Raw genomic sequence first — 18,408 nt, forward strand, 5'->3', positions numbered from 1 at the left:
TCCAAAAGCCCTTCACCGTGCTTTTGTACCCACTCCTACGTGCAGCCTTCTACTAAAATATAAGGACAAAGTGAAATTTTTCAAACAAGAAAAGTCTGTCAAAGGTTAAAAGGGTACTTACAGTTCAGTCCAGACCTCCATTTTACGACAGTTCTGAACATATAATGAATGACTTCTGCCATGACTATGACTAAACCTTTTGTACGCAAGGCAAGGCAAGGCTGACATAGCAGTGACACCTAGCACACATTCTATTATTTGTTCCAGATCGAGTAACCTTTGAAAAGATTAGAAAACATTCTAGACTCATTCCCTCATCATTCTCCTTGACCACCATGAGTATCTTCTTGCTTGTTAAACTCATTCTCAATGGTGCTACAGAACTGTACTGCCAAAATCGCCCAACTCAAGCAGAAGCGCAAGGTGACTAAAATAAAGCTCTAACCTTAGGTCCTTCTTCTCACTGCTCCAGACATGCCGTCCTTGTATAGTCCCATCCACCGCATCCCTTCCCCCTGCCCCATTCTCTTTGTTCTGCCAATTACATCACATCCTTGCACCTTGTTCCTCGTGCTTGGAAAAAGCCTTCAAATTCCATCAAACTCAATATCCTCACAAGTAACTTGATTCAAAGAAATCTGATATCTGCAGAACTATAAGCATAAATAAGAATTCTGCTTGAGGTTTTCTGAATTCTGGAAAAACCACAGCTCCTTCCTCCTGGTCTAATCCTATCTCAAAGAGATCCCCCATGAAACAGTTATTCCATAACTGCCCATTTCAGAGTTTGTCACATTTTTCCCTGTGGAATTTGATGTTAAGACACTAACAGGGGGCAAGAGTATAATTTAGATCATAAGCTGCTTGGGGTAGAAGCCTAACTATAAACCAGGCAGTAATAACCTGCTCTCACATGCACTTTTTCCTAAATGGAGTCTTAAAAAAAGCAATCTACATTCTCTTTTTACAGCACTGGGGCACGAAAATTAAAAATAAGCATAATAAAGGAAAAAAAAAAGAAAAAAAGAAGAGAGAAAAAAAGAAAAGAGAAAGGGAGATCTGGAGTAACAACAACATGGACATAGGAAGTGTTTGTGGTTAGAAGGAACACATTGAGTTCCATCGAAAACAAAGAGTTCATCGCTGAAACAGAATTATACCCAAGAACTGTAAGTCCTGACTAAACAAACAAACAAATACACAAGCAGACTCCTCTTCCATGCCTTCGTCTTCCATGAGTGTCTAATTTACTCAAGTATTTACCTTTCAATGCTTGGTAACCAGGATAAAAACATGGGCCAAAGTAGCCAATGTGGAATCTTTTTCTTTTCTAGCTATGTTACAAAAGCGCCATCAGCACAAACCACACTTACTGTGTAACATTTCAACAGTGAATACAGACAAGAGGGAGACTTCACTGAAGAGACAGACAGAAATGCAACACGCTATGACTAACTTTCAACAGATCTTATGGAGGAGTCAAATATCCTCCATATGTGCAGTATCATCTATACTTACTTATGCCTGGCACTGGACCTCAACTTTGAGATGAAAATAAATCCTAACAAGGCCACATAATTATGATCCATTTTTTAAATTTCAAAAGGAAAAAGCTTAACTGTGATGTTCTGTCACTCATTTTGATACGCATCTGTATCTAAGTTGTTAGGAAAAAAAATCTGTAAAGACCACTCAAAAGACACATCTGTTTGCTGACTACGTTCCACATCAGATTACCGAACACAAAGATTTGAACACTCTTAAACAGAAGGCGCTCACCTATTCCCAATACTACATGACTGTTTCTCTATCATACCGCTTTCCCTACCGAATTTCTATGACATTTCCTGGTTCACCTAAGCCGTCCCAGAGCGCACCACTGCGGCACAGCAAATGCTACAAATCGCAAGAAGACATCTGATATCTGTGATATCACATGCTGGGATACTGCCAGAGAACCACAACATGCCAAAAGGATTTCACAGAGGAAAGACAGAATTATAAAAGACTAGCTGAAGGCCCACTGTCAAACTGGGGTTTAATACTTCTTTTTGAAAAGACGCTACCTCCTAGAGGTTCCAGAAGCCTTAGTAATTACTAAAATTGGAATGGCCCAAATAAAACAAAAAAGTATCTTTCAGCTCGTTTGGAGTGTGCTTTTGACAACACTCCAGAGCCAGTTTCCCTTCTACTTGGGTTGCATATTTTATACTGAATGGTATACAAAGTATATACTATTCTATACCAAGAGCTTTCTATCCACACTTTAAGAACACGAAAACAGAGCTGCAAAGCTGTAAGATTTGAGAGCAGTGATGATAAAAGAATACTTTTACCATTATTTTTAAATAGCTGACTAAATTTCAGGCTGGAAGTACCCTGTAAAACACATACTGAATGGTCCTTTCAGCCTGAAACAAAAGCAGGAATCAATACATGGCTGCTTTTCATTTTAGCTCAGCCGTTTACCTTTCAGAGATCATTTTCAGGCAAGTTTAATGAACAGTCACATTAAGAAAGCATACATGATGCAACTACTTTCTACTGGCATATTATGTAAATTACGATAATGCCACCCCTTGCCTTCCCCCCAAAAACTCTCAAAGAACATTTTGCCAAAACTCTGTAGGAGTTTTTGTTTGGGAAAGAATAATACAGGAAAAAAAAAAAAAAAAAAAAAAAAGGATGTAAGTCAACTGAGTATGCAGTCTGACAAAATAATTATACTAAAATTCAGTAACAATTCTCACAAAAAAAGAATGAAGAGTATTTTGCCCTAAAAGCATCTAGATTTAATGCCGACAGAGCACGGAACAGATACAACATTAGAAGAGTAGAGTCATGAAATAGTTTACAAGGATGACCTGCAAGTGAGGCAAACAATTAAAAATTACAGATACTCAAACTCCAAGTATATTATCAAGAGAAAGTACATTTACAGTAAAGTAGTAAACGAAGCATCCACCAAATACTTTAAAAATAAATGTACAGTAGTCATCAGTGAAATTAATGAATGGCTAGCATAGATGCAGCACTGAGAAAAGTGTATCTTGTCTCCTGTCTCCGTCTGTCTCACAAGTAGATGGTTAAAGTATTTGCACTAAACAGTCTGGGAGCTGCAGGTTTTTTTCTGTAGCAAGTGTATTTTATTGTGCAGGAACATCAAACGCAACCTACTAACACCATTGTGATGTACAAAAAGCACAAAGACCCCTACATGCAAGCTCCAGCTTAGTAACTGTTTACTCCAATACATAGTATTTTATAGTCGCCGAGAACCTTTAAATGTCTGCTTACTTGTTTCAGTTTTGCAATAGGAGTATTAACCCACTACTGCTTTATTTCTTCAGATGCAAAAAAACCCAAATTATTTTCATACTGATCTTCAGTTCTTTCAAGAACTCTAACTATGCCAAATAACGCTATTCTAGAAAACAGCGAAGTTAAATAATAAAACTACACTAACTCAGGAACGTTTCTCAATTACGTAATGAATCTGGTTACAGTATTAACTAATGATTCACTGGTGAATATCTAGTATTTAGGATCCAGAATTAGGTAGACGACTGAAACAGATTTTTAGAAAAATACAAAACACCACACAGATTAACTGAGTTATATTTTTAAAGCACAGGTTGTTTTGGTTTGTGGGTTGGTTTTTTTTTTGGTTTTGGGGTGTTTGTTTTTTTTAAATCAAGCTGCTACAAAGTAATCCCACTGAAAAAAGGTACAGCCAGCCTCTCATTTTGTCCAAATCAAAAAACAAAAACAAAACAAGACTTTTCCTTTACAGTTGGTATCAAGTTTGCTAAAGCCAGCCAGTTACATAACACTTACTTTGACTTATGACCTATTTGCTCACTGCTCATACAAAAATCATCATATATGATGGTGTGAACGTCCATTATGTCCTAGGAACACAGTGTATTTTTAAAAGCGCTTTTTTGTTTCTTTTAATTTAGAACTACCGATAACGGCAGCTGGGAGGACCATCTGAAATTACCACCATACAGGTACGCTTTGAAACCATGCAAAATTAAAATGGCACTCTTTTCAAAAATAGCGTGTACGGAGTGCTTCAAAATATTTAAGAAAAATTAATCCTATCTCATTTTCCATCACTCCAGAATTCACACCAGGAAATGAAAGTGCTTAAAAAAAAAAAAAAAAAAAAGAGTTGTGCTATAGCTAACCATATAAAGTCATCGTTTTAAAAGAATACGTGTGTGTCCGTGCAGGCACACGTGTGTGTGTGTGTGTGTGTGTGTGTATAGGTGTACACACACCAAGGGAGAGCAGACACGACCAGACGACCGCTCGCAGAACCCAGGTCAGACCCGAGCTGGGCTTTTGTGTTTGTTGTTTCTCCCACCCCCACCCTCCCCCCACCCTCCTTTTTTTTTTTTTTAAAATGGTCGAGGATTATCTACTGAGCGTCTAACTTGAACCTACATACCCACGTCCGAATTCGGGCACGGTTTTTCGGACCAAACGCCCTAGAAGCAGCCCCTCTCCCGAGCGCCAGCGGCGCCCGGGTCCGTCCGTCCGTCCGTCCGTCCCCGGCCAAGTTTCTCGCCCCGGTCCCGGCGGCAGGTCCGCGTCCCGTGTGTCCGTGTCCCCCCCCCCTCCCCTCCCCAGGGCATCGCCCCGCGGATCGCCGCGTACCGCTGTCACAGTTTGCCCTTCCATACAAAGAAGTTGAACGACAGACCGTACTCACCCCCGGCGAATTGGTTTTGCGCGACATAGCCCAGCCCCGGCGGAACCTCTCACAAATCCCCTCTGGAAAATGGAGGGGCTGGCATCGGTGCCCGCCCGTACGATCCGGAGGAAAGAGAAGTTATTTACATGTTACGGCCCGAGCCCAGCGCCGTGCGGAGACACCGACTGCTCAGCACTCCCCGACATCAGCCATATTCCTCTGCCAGACCCCGCCGCTCGGTAAGGAGCGCTTCCCAGGCCGCTGCCCCGGGGCCTCGGCGCGGCCGGGCGGCTCTAGAGGGCCCCCATGGCGGCGCCGCCGGGGGGGAGCGATCCGCCACAGCCCCGATCGCCTCGGAACTTCGGCTCCGGGATCCTCCCCGAACCAGGCTGGAGCCGCCGGCGGAGGAGGAGGAGGAGGAGGAGGGCGGAGGGGGAGGGGAAGGGGAGGGGAGGGGAAAGAAGGGGGGGGTGGGGGGGAGAGGAAAAAAAAAAAAAAAGGAAAAAAAAAAAGAGCCGAGCGAGAGAAAGTAGATCCGACGCAGCCGGGCGCCGCCAATGTGCGGACCGGAGTGCTGAAGCGGGAGCCGGGTCCGCCGCGCCGCCTGCGCTAGCCAGGCACCAGCAGCAGCAGCAGAGCGGCGGCGGCCGGAGGCGCAGCGCCCCCGCCGGAGGCTCCCACCGCCCCGGCCCCCGCCCCGCGCCCCCCGGCGAGGCGAGGCGCGGCGGGGACGCTGCGGCGCTGGCGCCGAAGGGGGCCGGGGGCCGCCGCGGAGCGGAACGGAACGGAGCGGCCCGAGGGCCCCGCGCGTCCCGGCGAGAGGCGGCGGGGGAGGCCGGCAGCGCCCGCTCCGTCCGCCCCTGTCCTCGAAGCACCTTCCGAGCGAGGCGGGGGGGGGGGGGGCAGCTCTCCCCGGTTCCCTTCTCCGTCGCCGCCTCCCTGCCCCCAACGCCGGCACTTTCCCCTTTAACAAAGCAGCGCAGCTGAAAAGTTACGGAACGTTTCCGTAGGTGCCGGCCGCTCCTCGGCTGTTGGGGGCTACTCGGGGGAAAAAAGAGGATTTCAGCCTCAAAGATGAAGGTGTGACTTCGGGGATTGGTGCTTTTTTTTTTTTCTTCCCCCTTCCCCTCCTCCCCCTTTTTAACATTTTTAGGCAGCCCTACACTTCTCCAAAACCAATCTGGAACGGAAGAGCTAAGAAAGCCAGCCTGACAAATGTCCATCTACAAACGGCTCTTTCCTAATCCTTCAAGTGGTCCCCGCCAATTTTCTCTTCCTTCTACAGGGAGAAAAACAAATCAAGAAAACATTACGCAACTATCATTTCACTTGTATTGATGGATACTTGCAAACCAATCGGTCTGCCAATTGAAGTAGTAACACAACTACCTTTGTTCAACTTCCTTTCACGCAAAAACCCCGAAACAGCTGTTGTGTAATGCTTTGCTTCTGTCAATCTTCTTTAAGTTTTCTTAAAATTTAAATATCAGACATCTGCAAGACACAGGTTGACAGGCTGACAACAATAATCTGATTTACCTGCCAAACAAAAGTAAGACCGTGCATTACGTCTATTTTCTCACTCGTCTGAATTTTTTTTTTTATCAAACTCTCTTCTGTTACACCAAGCTGCAACTGGACATACTTAACCTAGGGCACCTTCTGTTGTCGACGAGCCAAAAAGTTCAGTATTGCCTTATCAGTACTGGTTAGAGAAATTCTCAGTAAATGCACTCAGGAACTCAAAAAGACCATTTCACCTCCAAGACTGAACAAAACACACCCAAAACCCCACGCTGATTCACACAGCGTGATCTACCCAGGTAGAGGGAGTGGACCAATGCTGCCTATCATTACATTTTCAATTGAAACACGCTCCAGCTGCCCAGCCTACAGCAAAGTTTTTATCAAACCAATTCTCCAGAGATTAAGATAAAATTTTAAAAAGAAAAAAAAAAACCTCACATGAAAAAATCTCCACGTGTTTACTCTGAAACAAGTAACTATTGTATAAGAGCCATTGTGCCATGTTAGTACAGGTACGGACACATAAATATATTTAGCTACAAGGAGCTATCAAGCTACGGCTTATCAGCACATCTCTGGTAACCACGCATATTAGCACACTTAGTCTGCTGCAATGAGAAGGTTAAATACATTAGTCTAAACCTTAGTGAAGACGGTAAATGTCAATATTTTATTTTGCAGTAAGGGTTGGTTATTTTGGTCCAACCAACAAGTGGTGAATTGCTAAACCACTACTAGGACATTAATCAATTTGCCTATTCCCTTTAGCACTCACAGCCCTTTAGGTTTAACTAGGACAAACCCCTCTTGGACACGCCATCTCCGTATAGTTTAAACGTTTTTCTAACCAGTCATTCTCAGATTAACTAAAATAAACTCCTCTTAAACCAAAGAAGATACCCAACAGTGGACAGAAGCTATTTTCCAAATCATATTAGATTAAATGTGTTTCTGTGTTTATACTTAGCAGGTTAACCAAGGCTAAAGCACCAAGTTTATTCTATGTCAGCTATCCCATAACTGCCTATTTATGTAAGCTTCCACTACAACACCAGTGCAGTACCTTCTGAGATGATACCCCCTGCAGCATAATGACGCACCATAAATTCGCAAAGTTGTTTGTGCTGCTATACCTTAAACCTGTAGATATTTTCAAACATGTTACACTCTGTAAAAAAAAATGCATGTTTTAGCATACCAGGTAATGGGTCACCTGACAAGTCTGTTAGCACAAACAAGTTGCAATTTAATAATAGCTGGTTAAAATAATAATAATAAATTACTCTCAGTACTTTTCCCTACTGTTCATGTGACCCAAGATGCAAGCTAACAGGTATGAAGTCATATTAGCTGGCCTTGCTCTTCCCCAGAGCTTCCAACATGGAGCTGCGTTTTCCCTCACATCAAAGATGCAAGATTTAGTTCTTTTACTGCAAAAGCACATTAATTGCCATAAAGATCTTAGCAAAGGACAAAACTAATTTTACTACGACACAGTCAGACATGGTCCAACACCAGTCAAGTTGACTAATTACCACTTTGCCACACGAACTGCCCAGAAGTTGCCTTCAGTAGGATTATACAATGAGCTAAAGGAACAACTCTGGGTAGCCTTTCACATTCGGCAGCAATTCTAATTGAAGCTGATCCCACGCCATGCCTCTTCTTCCCAGCCTCTGAACTGTGCCCGCTGAGCTGTGTGTTGGAGCATGTCGTGAACCAGACGAGTGGACTGATCCTGCCACAGGGTAACCCAGCAAGGAGCAGTGGGGCCGGACACTGAAAAAAGGCAAAGCAATTTTGTCTTCATCGATTCCCTGCCCTGATTCACACGTCTCCACAAACGTGTGTCACCATGATGGCAAGGCAGAAACTGTTTAAGCCAACACTTCTGCCAAGAAAACGTACATGGGAAAAATGGGATCAGTCATCTCTCCTAAGACAGACTTTTTTTTTGTAAGCAACAGAAGCGATGGATTTAATGATTAAGATAAAAACTTATGTCTATACATATGTTGGACTGTTTTCTTCCAAACTCAAACTGATTAACTCAGAGATACAACTCTTTTGAGTTAATCAAGACACATTTAGTGAAACATGCCTTATCTGTTTACGATAGGCCCTGTTTACAATTTCTAACTTTTGGAGAATGTTACTTCACAGCAACCAAGAGAACTCCAGACGTAGATACGTCACCACTTCTAATATATTCTGATCTAAATTTCAGGTGCGATACATACACAAATAAGAGACAAGGGCTTCACAACAGAAGTATTATTTGGTTACAATAGCTAGTACATTTCATTTGGTACTTCATCGATTTTGAAACATACAAAGATGGCTATAGTAAGAAGCACGAAAATGTGTTTTGTCTTTTTTAAACATTTGTTTCTTCTTAACTTCTGCTGAGCTATTTCCAAGATCTTCAATGGGTTTCTAATAACATAATAGAATCATAACTTGAGATTAAACCATAAGTATCTAGCTACAAAAGGACAACAAGCAGAAAAGGAAACTCAAAATAATTTCTCCTTAGCCTGGCAATTCTACTGAAATGTAAAGGCAATTTACCTTCTAGCACCCTTTTATGCTTCCATGCTACATATCAACTTGAACCATCCTCCTCAGTGAACACAGTTTCTCTCTAAATTCTACTTTTCATGCCAAAGCATATATTAAACAGAAGTAGTCTGGCTTCTTTTTTTAGTGCATTTGAAGGGGGTTGGAAGTTCTTACTTTCTAACCTGTACTAAGACAGTCTCTGGAGAGACACTCCATTTCTAAAACAAAAAAAAACAACCAACCAAAACAAAACAAACAACAACAACAACAACAACAACAAAAACACCAACAAAAAAAGTTCCAAACCATGTTTTTAACTCTTCACTGCATTCTCTCTTCTTGTAAGCATGAACCAGATCATATCTGGAACCCAAGATAGGTCAGCAGCAGGTCATACAGCCAAGAAACACATTTTGTGCATTAACTACATACCCATGTTAACATACTGTTATAAATTTGATTTAAAGCCATTACATCCAAGATGTCATATCTAGCAAGCATGCTATGAGAAATAAAATTGAACAGTAGTGTAAGTTAGGTAATTGAAATAGCTTTCTACATAGAAAGCATCAAATCCTGTCTATTCTTATGGCTGTGACAGACAAATATTGGCAAATATTACTGAAAAGGCTCAAGGTGTCTTTCTTCCCTGATGTCTTTCCATGCTTCAGCCAAAGGTTACCATCCCTGCGACAGAGATGGCAAAACAGGACATTCCAATGCAAAGCCTACCATTACACTTAATTCACTGATGAATGTGAATTTGAGGTAGAAACCCTGAACAACATCAGCACAGATGTCTCAAGGTAGCTTGAGCTCACGAAGTGTCACCAGATCTTATCCATTTACACAGTGCAAACAGTGATATCAATGGAGAAGCAGAGGCTCTATCAGGTTAAAAAGCATTTCTGAAAAAAATATTTGAAATAAAAAATATAGGTCTTCCAATCTCGCATTACCTCTAGAAATTTCAGATTTCCTTACTCGTTTCTTCACTTTCCCAACAGCACTGTTTTACCTGAAGTAGCATGGCATGTGGTGCTTGCTTATAGAAACACTGCACAAGAGACAAGAGTTTCATGACCTGTGTCCATTTTACACTTCTAAATGCTCATATGGGTAAACTCTGCTGCATAACTGAAATGATAATGTAGTACTGCTCACCAGGAACCGAAAAAAAGGGGTGAGCAAATTAATTCAGAATGGACTAAAAACCAATACAGACAAGTAGACCACAAGCTGAAAACAAGATTCAAGAAGAGAAGAGGTAGAAAGCAGGCAATACCTAAACACTCACAGGCCATCAGAAAATGACTCATTGCTAATGACATACGTTGTTAGCTGCTAGCACAGACAGGACAAAACTGTTTTCAACAGTGCATAATGGAAATCCAGTGAGAATACAAAATCTGATGTATTTTCTTTAAAGTAATCAAATTACCCCTACCCTCTTCTAGCAGATAAACTTTTAAATACACTCTTTAAGAAGAAAATCTGGAATGCCAGGTGACACCACTTCTGGAAAAAAAAGAAAAAACCATAGTAAGGAAGTAATAATTTATTTAGTATATGTGCAATCACACAGATTAATAGATAAAGCAAGTATCAGGTGACAGAGGGAATAAGGAACACAGACAATGAAACAAAGATTTAGTAAACTATTTTCTTCCAAGAAACAATACAGGAAAACACCTTCTACAAAATAAAGGTTATTGTACGTAACTCGCTGTGTAAAAGCAATGGGTACAACGTAAATAATGGACATGACCATCAGAATGTATGCTCATAGAACAGGATCATACAATAACTCAGGTTGGATAAGACCTCAAAGGTCAGCTAGCCCAATCTCCTGCTCAAAGCAGGTCAAACAGAGTCACTTCTCAAAATGGTTTACAAATATTTTTGAGGTTCAATCGTTATTTACATAGCTGTGTAATTATACACAGTGCTGAAATCTGATGGTGGGAGCCTATCTGAAGTAACTTATGCCCTGAACAAACCAAGTACAGACAAGAGAGATCAGGGCATAAAGGTGATATTGAGATGGCTTGAATCACACCTGAACCCCTTCGTCTAGTATTTCCTATTAGATTGCTCTAAGGAACTCCCTGCTCACCCCTTAGTCCTTCTGAATTGCATTTTAGACATACCTAGTTCTCTCTTCTGACTAAGCATAAAGACTTCAGTAGAATTTGAGTACACTTCCTCTTGTTTGTTAGTAAGCTCCTTTAGAGTAGCAAAATAAATATCATTATTCTTTTAAAGCTTTGAAAGAAAACAATTCAGATACAAACTAGACCATCACAATACTGCTGAAAAAGAAACCTAGGTGGCATGACTACAGGAGCTAGAATTCAGTCTCTGCCCTGTCCCCAAGGCCCATTACTAATAGCTGTTATGGAACATGCTCCCACACCACATGACATGATCACATCCATGCAGCTGTATATTCCCCAATATTCCCCAGGCTCATAGTGAGGGCTAAATATTGGGGGACGGGGGGGTGGACGACAACCAAAAAAACCCACAACAGAAAAACTCAACAACTTGATCTAACAACCTTTATAGTCTTTAGATAAAAGCCAGCTAACAAATGTCTATCACAATACTTTCCCAAATGCTCATCAAACAAGGAAAACTGTACCTTAGAAGATGCAGGATAGCTGAGAGCCCAAGCTTCAACTCAACAAGTCTATACATGTCCAGGACAGTTATGACTTCACTTTTTTGAAGCGTGAACATGTTAACTAAGTATAGACAAGAAACTCTCACTGGTCTAAAAAAGCATTTAAAATAACATGGTCAAGCTAACAATTTAAGAACAGGTTCTTTTTGCCTATTAAGACAGTCTAAAGCAAGTCAAAAGACACATTAATTGAAAAAAGTAAACTGAAAATATTCTTAAAACAATACTTATTTACATTAAGTTATCAGTAATTAAACCCCCCACTGACAGTGTCTGGTTAACGAGCCTTGATTTTCTGCTTGTCCATAAAGTAGGTATACAATTAACAGTACTTTCTCTGTTCTGTTCTACCAGTGTATCCTTATCTGAGAAGACCACATGTAGAGCACACAAAATATAAGTCAGTTTACCAAGTTTTTGTATTTATTCTTTACCAACAAACACAGTCGAAACAGAAATGATTGTATCTCCAAGCTGTGCAGGGCACACGATAGGACAAAGAGTACTCTCCCATTCCATTACAAAAAGAGGCGACAGAATAGCCAGCCATGAGCTAACCCTTACTGCTACAGGAAAGACTTTAGGGAAATAATTTCTTTAAATAATCTTGCTTACAGATCATTTATTTCCTGAGTTAACCCCCCCCATTTCTGGGCCCAGTTCTCTCCTAAAGGGTTTCTGGAAGACACAGGCAGAAAAATAAATTAGAATTCCTGCTGAATCTGTTTTGCACTTTCCTTTGTATAAATCTCTACCAGGATGCCTGATGCAAGGTTAATTATGCAAAACATGAACCAGGAAAAATTGTGTGTCAGAAGACTGAAGGAGCACTGAAAACCAGCATTTCCCAGAGCCTTATGGCTTGTATATCCCATCTCCTCTGCTCCCTCTAGAGCAATTCTGCTGTGAGCTGTTCCTCCTAAACTTACATCCCAATGGGTTAGAGAACATTAACTGCGGCACAGTGTTTGCTCAGGAGGCTGAAAGTAAAACGGATGAGAATTCTATCAGTTTCATTGAATTCCTGCTTCAAAAAAAAAAAAAAACAAACAACAACAAACCACCCATTATACTAGTAAATTAAACATAGTTGGTGATGTCAGCCTTGAGGCCGACTAGCACAGAACAGCCTACCTACATCCATGCTATCTAATTCTCAAACTCCCAAGCAAAGCAGCCATAGGTTGGGAAGGGGTGCATGGCCCACACAAACCCTTGGGCCAGCCTTGAGAACCATTTGGAAGAGTGCTGGCAGGCCCAGGTCGAAACCACTGCCATAATCTAACAACTGGGATGATGGCATCCAGTGACTCCGAGCATTCCCTGCTGGGTTTTTTACGAGCACGGCCACTATGAAGAAGCTGGGTGCTTCAGGTACCAGAACACTACTGCTAGCTACAACCATGCCACTAATCAACACAAAACACAAGCACAGCCATGAATTAGCCCAATATATAAATGGTGAAATTTAAGAAAATTGAAATGAACAGTTCTTTTCTCTTTATTTTTAATTTTATTTCAAAATTCCCTCTTCCAAGCCTTTCTTCACAATGAAAATCACCTGGCCCGTTTCTAGGTGAAGTTCTAGTCTCATGCAGTTCAGTGGGCCATGGGAAGAAAAAAAAACCCTACACTCACTTGCTTTTATTACAAGGAAGGGGAAAAAAAAAACCACAGAGGAGAAGGAAAAAAGTTGGAGTAGAAACAAAACCGTAAGCAACAGAGAATGGGAACTAGGGAATAAGGAACTGGAAAGGCTGGGAGAGAAAAACCTTCCACTGACCACAGAAGGGGAAGATGGTAAGCCTTTCAAAGCAACTAACAGAAGCTTTCAGAGCACGTATCTTGAGTGTAAGAGGAGGCCTTCTTCATCCAGACGTCTAATAGAAAACCAAAATAACAGAACAAACAGCCCAACATGTTTGTGAAAATGTTGAGGACAACTGTTTCACAAAGTTGAGGATGCCAGAAGAGCAGTTACTTCACACTTCGCTCTATTAGGGCAGGCTCCATTTTAAACATCTCAATGTGTACAGTGATTTGGCTGTAAGTGGTAACAAGAAGCATTCACTGTGCCAAGGAAGGGGGAAAAAATGAGCGCAGTAGAAAAAGGAGAGCAAATTTTTATCTTCAATTAACTGAAATAGGAAAAGCAAATTTCAACAAACTCTTTGAACTTGTTGCTACAATCTCTTGAGAATGCGATTTAAAGGAAGACTGGCAGTTATTGTACTGGAATATGCACAATGGCAAAGTATTCCAATGAAGGGGAGAGAGAGGAAATACAGTATGAACAATACGGGCTGCTGCATCAAAGGCAGTAATAAGGGTCTGAACTAGAAAGAATCATATTAGGAATGGAAACAAGGGCATTTTAATGAATATAAAGGAACAGCATAAACTGTCAGGGATAAAAATCAGAAGAGATAAAAGCACAGCATGCATTATTACCACTGTGCAATATAAAAGGCAAACAAAGTTTCAGAAATATTTTAGAAGTAAGAATAAAAACACTGAAGTCAGTACATAACAGTGTTAAAGAAGAACAAACAGATAACAAAACAGAATCAAATGCAGTTCTCTGTATTTCAGCCTTTATAAAACAGATTTATTGTAGCTAATACTAAAACCTGATTTTGTTATTAGGCTAAATAATCAGGGAAATTCAAGTCAGCAGGACTGGAAGAAATTCACAATATACTTCAGAAACAAACAGAAGTAATCTCTAAACTCTGAGTGATGATCTTCCATAATACAGTCCTGATGAAATTGCCCTAAGATGGGTTGGCAACAATGAACTAGAGCACTCAAAGGGCATTTATTTGCAAATTATTTTCAATCAAGGTGGGAGAACATTGCAAGAAAGTTCTTTCCTCCAGGCCCGGCATGAGGAAATTCACACACATAGAAGAGCTGCATACGACACATGGCTGAGGCAGGGGCTATAAACATTTTAGAGGGCAAGATCTTAATAAAAATCATTGTGATACATTGAAAAGTGGTTCATATCAACCAAGTGAAATTTAATAAAGACTAGAAAGCTTTCGAAGGATAAATCACGTAAGTCAACATTATGTTGCTACAGAGGTTAAGCTTGTTCAGTGCAGAACAAAGGAGACAATCTCCTAATAAATAAAAGTTTATTATAAAAACTGTTCTCTATTTCAGCTGTGGAGTCTTAACTGTGAGTAATACAAGACAAAACTGGCTTAATCAGCAGTAAAGAATATTTCTTTTATACTTCAGAAAATTAGTTACTGAAACCAATTGCCAAGAGATGCAGTGGAACTGCATTCACCAAATACTTTAAAAACAAGTTGGAGAGACATTTGTCAGAAATGGTACAGATACACAACACAGAAGGATGAGCAAGATCACCCTGAAGTCTTTTTTGGCCATACAGTTCCATTCATCTGTGGTGATATGGCAAAACTAAATATTCATTTTATTTTAAATAATTTCTTTGTGCTTCTGAACTCCACACTTCAGGAAAAAAACCTAAATAATTCACATTCTGTATTTATGAAATGACATATTAATACATCTCCCAAATTTTAATAGAGCATAGCTCCCCCCTTTATTAATAATAATATGGAGCCATCCTATCAGGTTTTGTTGAGAAAACTTTCACTAAGAACACTGCACACAGTCTTCACTGCCAAACAAAGACAGGATGGTAGACACCACTATCAGAATAGCCTGGGTTCCATGAACCCTGGGATGTTCCAAAAGTCATTCTGGATTAGCTAAAGCTTCCAGACAGTACTCTCAAACAGTCACATAAGATGCCGGTAAATGTTTAGCAGCAGCGACTGCACATTTGGACCACATCTTCACTACCAAAAATTCCTTTTATCTTACTGTGTCATACAAGTGATTCAACTGCCCATGCTCCAAGGAATATAAAAATATAATAGGCAAAATAAAAAATTGGTAAATTTTCCTAAAGCTGATTTTTTTCTGTTAGACTAATTAAAACTTTTTTTGGCAGGAATTTATTGTCAGATGATGCAGCAGAAGAGAAAAAAAAGTCTCTTTTTACCTCCCCCCTGCCCAAAGCCAAAAGTCGGGGGAGGGGGGAACATCCTAGTCTGATAGGGTTTCCAGCAGTTTCTTCAAAAAAAGCAATTAGAATGTTGATAAATACAGCATTGAAAATTAGTAATTATATATTTATATTGGAATGGCTGGCAATAGGATTTGGTGCACGTGTGATTTAATAAAAATACTTCCAAAAATGTGAAAGGGAAGAATATTCTGAAAGAAGCAAGTGTTATTTTATTCTAATACCTATATATTGATATACTTGTAGGAAGGAGCTTTCAGAATACCAGAAACTACTGTTACCATAAAACTCGTTACTTATACTATTATTTTAGGGTACTTTGAATATTCAATTTAAGAATTATTCTGAGGATCAAAACGAGAACCGAAGTGCCTTATTTAATCAGTGCCAATGTTGTGGGTAAGAATCAGTTAGATGAGAACAACTTGTCTGTCTCTGTGCTGTGAAAAACCCTCTCGACAGCTTTTTTTTTTAAAAAAAAAAAAAAAACCCAACCACCCAGTACATATAACATGACTATAGGCTGTAAAAATCTCTCACAATCTCCTGTAAGAGCTCCTATACTGAAAACTCAAAGGAGTCAGCCTAAAAACCAAACACCCCCAAGTTTCAGACAACCGAGGCTATAGCTTCACAGATACTACTTTAAGTTGGCAGTGCTACCAAAAGCCGTAGCTCTGCCTCTCTGCAGCCTGGCCGCTTGCTCTGGCCTCCTCCCTCATGCTATCACAAACACGTTTCTTTGCCAGGTTAGTTTTAACCCAGATCAATTTCCCAATGCAGTTCACCACATGGCTACACAAACGCCTGGGTCAGCACAAGGGAGAGAACAAACAGCTGGTAGCGGAGGGAGGGCAGCACTGCTGCTTCTTTTGGCTGCCAGAACCATCTTAAGATTTATGGTGTTTGGGGAAAATAACCACCTGATGCACTCCATATACTCACTGCCTATGTTTCTACAAGTAATAAATACTGTAGATTTTAAGGGCTTTTTCCTATTTCATCTTATTTTCTTTCAAAAGCACCAATGCTACTAGAAGAACTTACTCAATGTAGTTCTTGAAGCAAGCACCCAAACTTATTTTGCCTAACCCAGGAATGGCATGAACAGGAATGCCTAGTGCCATCCTTCTAGTAAAAAAAACAGTAAAAAAACCCCTAAAAATGCAGAATTCAATGCAAGTTACTAGCAAACAGTACTTGCTACAGTAAAATCTTGCTTCTTTGTATTTATCCAAACTGCATGAATCATGCAGATTGCATGAATTGGTAATCAAATACATTAAACATAGAAAGGAGAAAAGCTTTCAATATTTTTTGAAATTGCTAGTCGCATAATTGTTTGCCATTTTGTAACATTTTAGTGTACCTATGACAGCATTTCTTAAAAAGTTAAATCCACAGCATCAGTGTAGAATAACATAAGGGAGTGATCATTAGGGATAGATAATGAAATTCTATTTTCCCTAGCTATACATGCCCCTGCCACCCCTCCAACATTGTTGCGGGACAGCTGGGCCGAGGGAGGGAAAAAAACAACTCTGGCCTGAGAAAGGCAGAGCTTACCTGTTCTCAGCAAGCCAACTGGCCTTGGAAAACCATCTCTCAACTCAAATGACACCGAAGAATAGAAATGTCCATTTCCAATTATTTATCTTATGAAAGAACAATGACAAGAAGTTAGTAGGAGTTGAACACACTAACAAGAAAGAAAGAAAAAAAAAAAATAGCCACAAGCAAAGCCAAGAAAATTGAAATGTTACATTGTTTTAAGCTGGGAAAAGTCTCCTGTGTCATTGAATACAAGATGAAAAGATGTCTGGTGTGTAGATGGCTCAGAGAGTAGAAACCAAGAGACTGGTTCATATTCCTACTTCTGCAAAGACATGCCTTATGACCAATATACCTAATAGTTGAGATTTCACAGACTGCCATCATATTTGGTCTGTCACGATACTGTCTGATAGCTCTTGGAGGACCTCTCACGACAACTGCTACAGAAGTTCAACAGATCATCAAATACAAACATTAACAAAACTAACAACTACAATGTCAAAAAAAAAAAACCTTGAAGAATTCTTCATTTGCAAGTGCAGCCTGTTTCAAATTGTGAAAACTTTAGGCTAAGGTTATAGAAAAATATCTATTTCCAACATTAACCCTAATCTCACTCACCTTTAAGACACAAGTGAAGACACCATGTTCATCAACATTTTAACAACTTTGATAACATGCCAAAACAATCTGTGAAACCCACTACGTGTAAGAACTTTCACAGTCACCTATCACAGAAGTCCTATCAAGAACTGAAAATCAAAAGATTAATACAGAGATCATTTACCAGAGATCATTTACTTCCTGAGCAAAAGAGTATTATAAGCAGTTTAAGCCAGGCTCCTATGCAAAAACTAGGTAAAGACAGTCAGGGAATTGCTTGGTAATATGAATATGATGGAGGAAGTCATGCAGCATGGGCTGCCAAAGAAAATGGCACAAAGTTCCCATGGGACCCTGCTGCACGTAGCTCGGTCCTGTTCTACGCTGGACTAGAAAGGCCTTCAAACAGCCAATGTCACGTCCTGATTATGAAGCCTACTCCCATGCCTCATCCATCTCTTCACACTGTATGATCTAGTATGTACCTTCTGGCTTTTGGCCAAGTATTTTGATACTTGGCTTGTACAGGCAGAAGTATAGGCCCCTGTTTGCTTTAATACCTTAACCTCATCCATACAACAGTTGTACAAAGCCCATGCATCGAAAGACTTAAATCCTGCCAGGTAGTAAGGACTTTCCCTAACTGTGAACAAGTATTTACAAACATTTTTATTGTATAATACAATATAAATTTTACATTTCCAAATG

General features: G+C 40.4%; 1 protein-coding gene across 12 annotated transcripts in view; it reads right to left on the minus strand.

The window, feature by feature from the left end:
- Positions 1-18,408, minus strand: part of KMT2C (lysine methyltransferase 2C) — a 200,558-nt gene that overhangs the window by 176,101 nt on the left and 6,049 nt on the right. Inside the window, exon 1 of one of the 12 annotated variants that reach the window (XM_075045151.1) lies at positions 4,849-5,087. The exons of 10 other annotated variants lie outside the window; for them this stretch is intronic. In XM_075045151.1, coding sequence (XP_074901252.1) covers positions 4,849-4,850 — 2 coding nt within the window. In that variant the 5' untranslated portion in view covers positions 4,851-5,087. Of the gene's footprint in view, positions 1-4,720; positions 5,088-18,408 lie in introns of those variants that run through there. One more of the 12 variants, XM_075045160.1, reaches the window with a different exon arrangement.

This window comes from Buteo buteo, chromosome 2 (genome assembly GCF_964188355.1).
Source record: "Buteo buteo chromosome 2, bButBut1.hap1.1, whole genome shotgun sequence".
Taxonomy (NCBI): domain Eukaryota; kingdom Metazoa; phylum Chordata; class Aves; order Accipitriformes; family Accipitridae; genus Buteo; species Buteo buteo.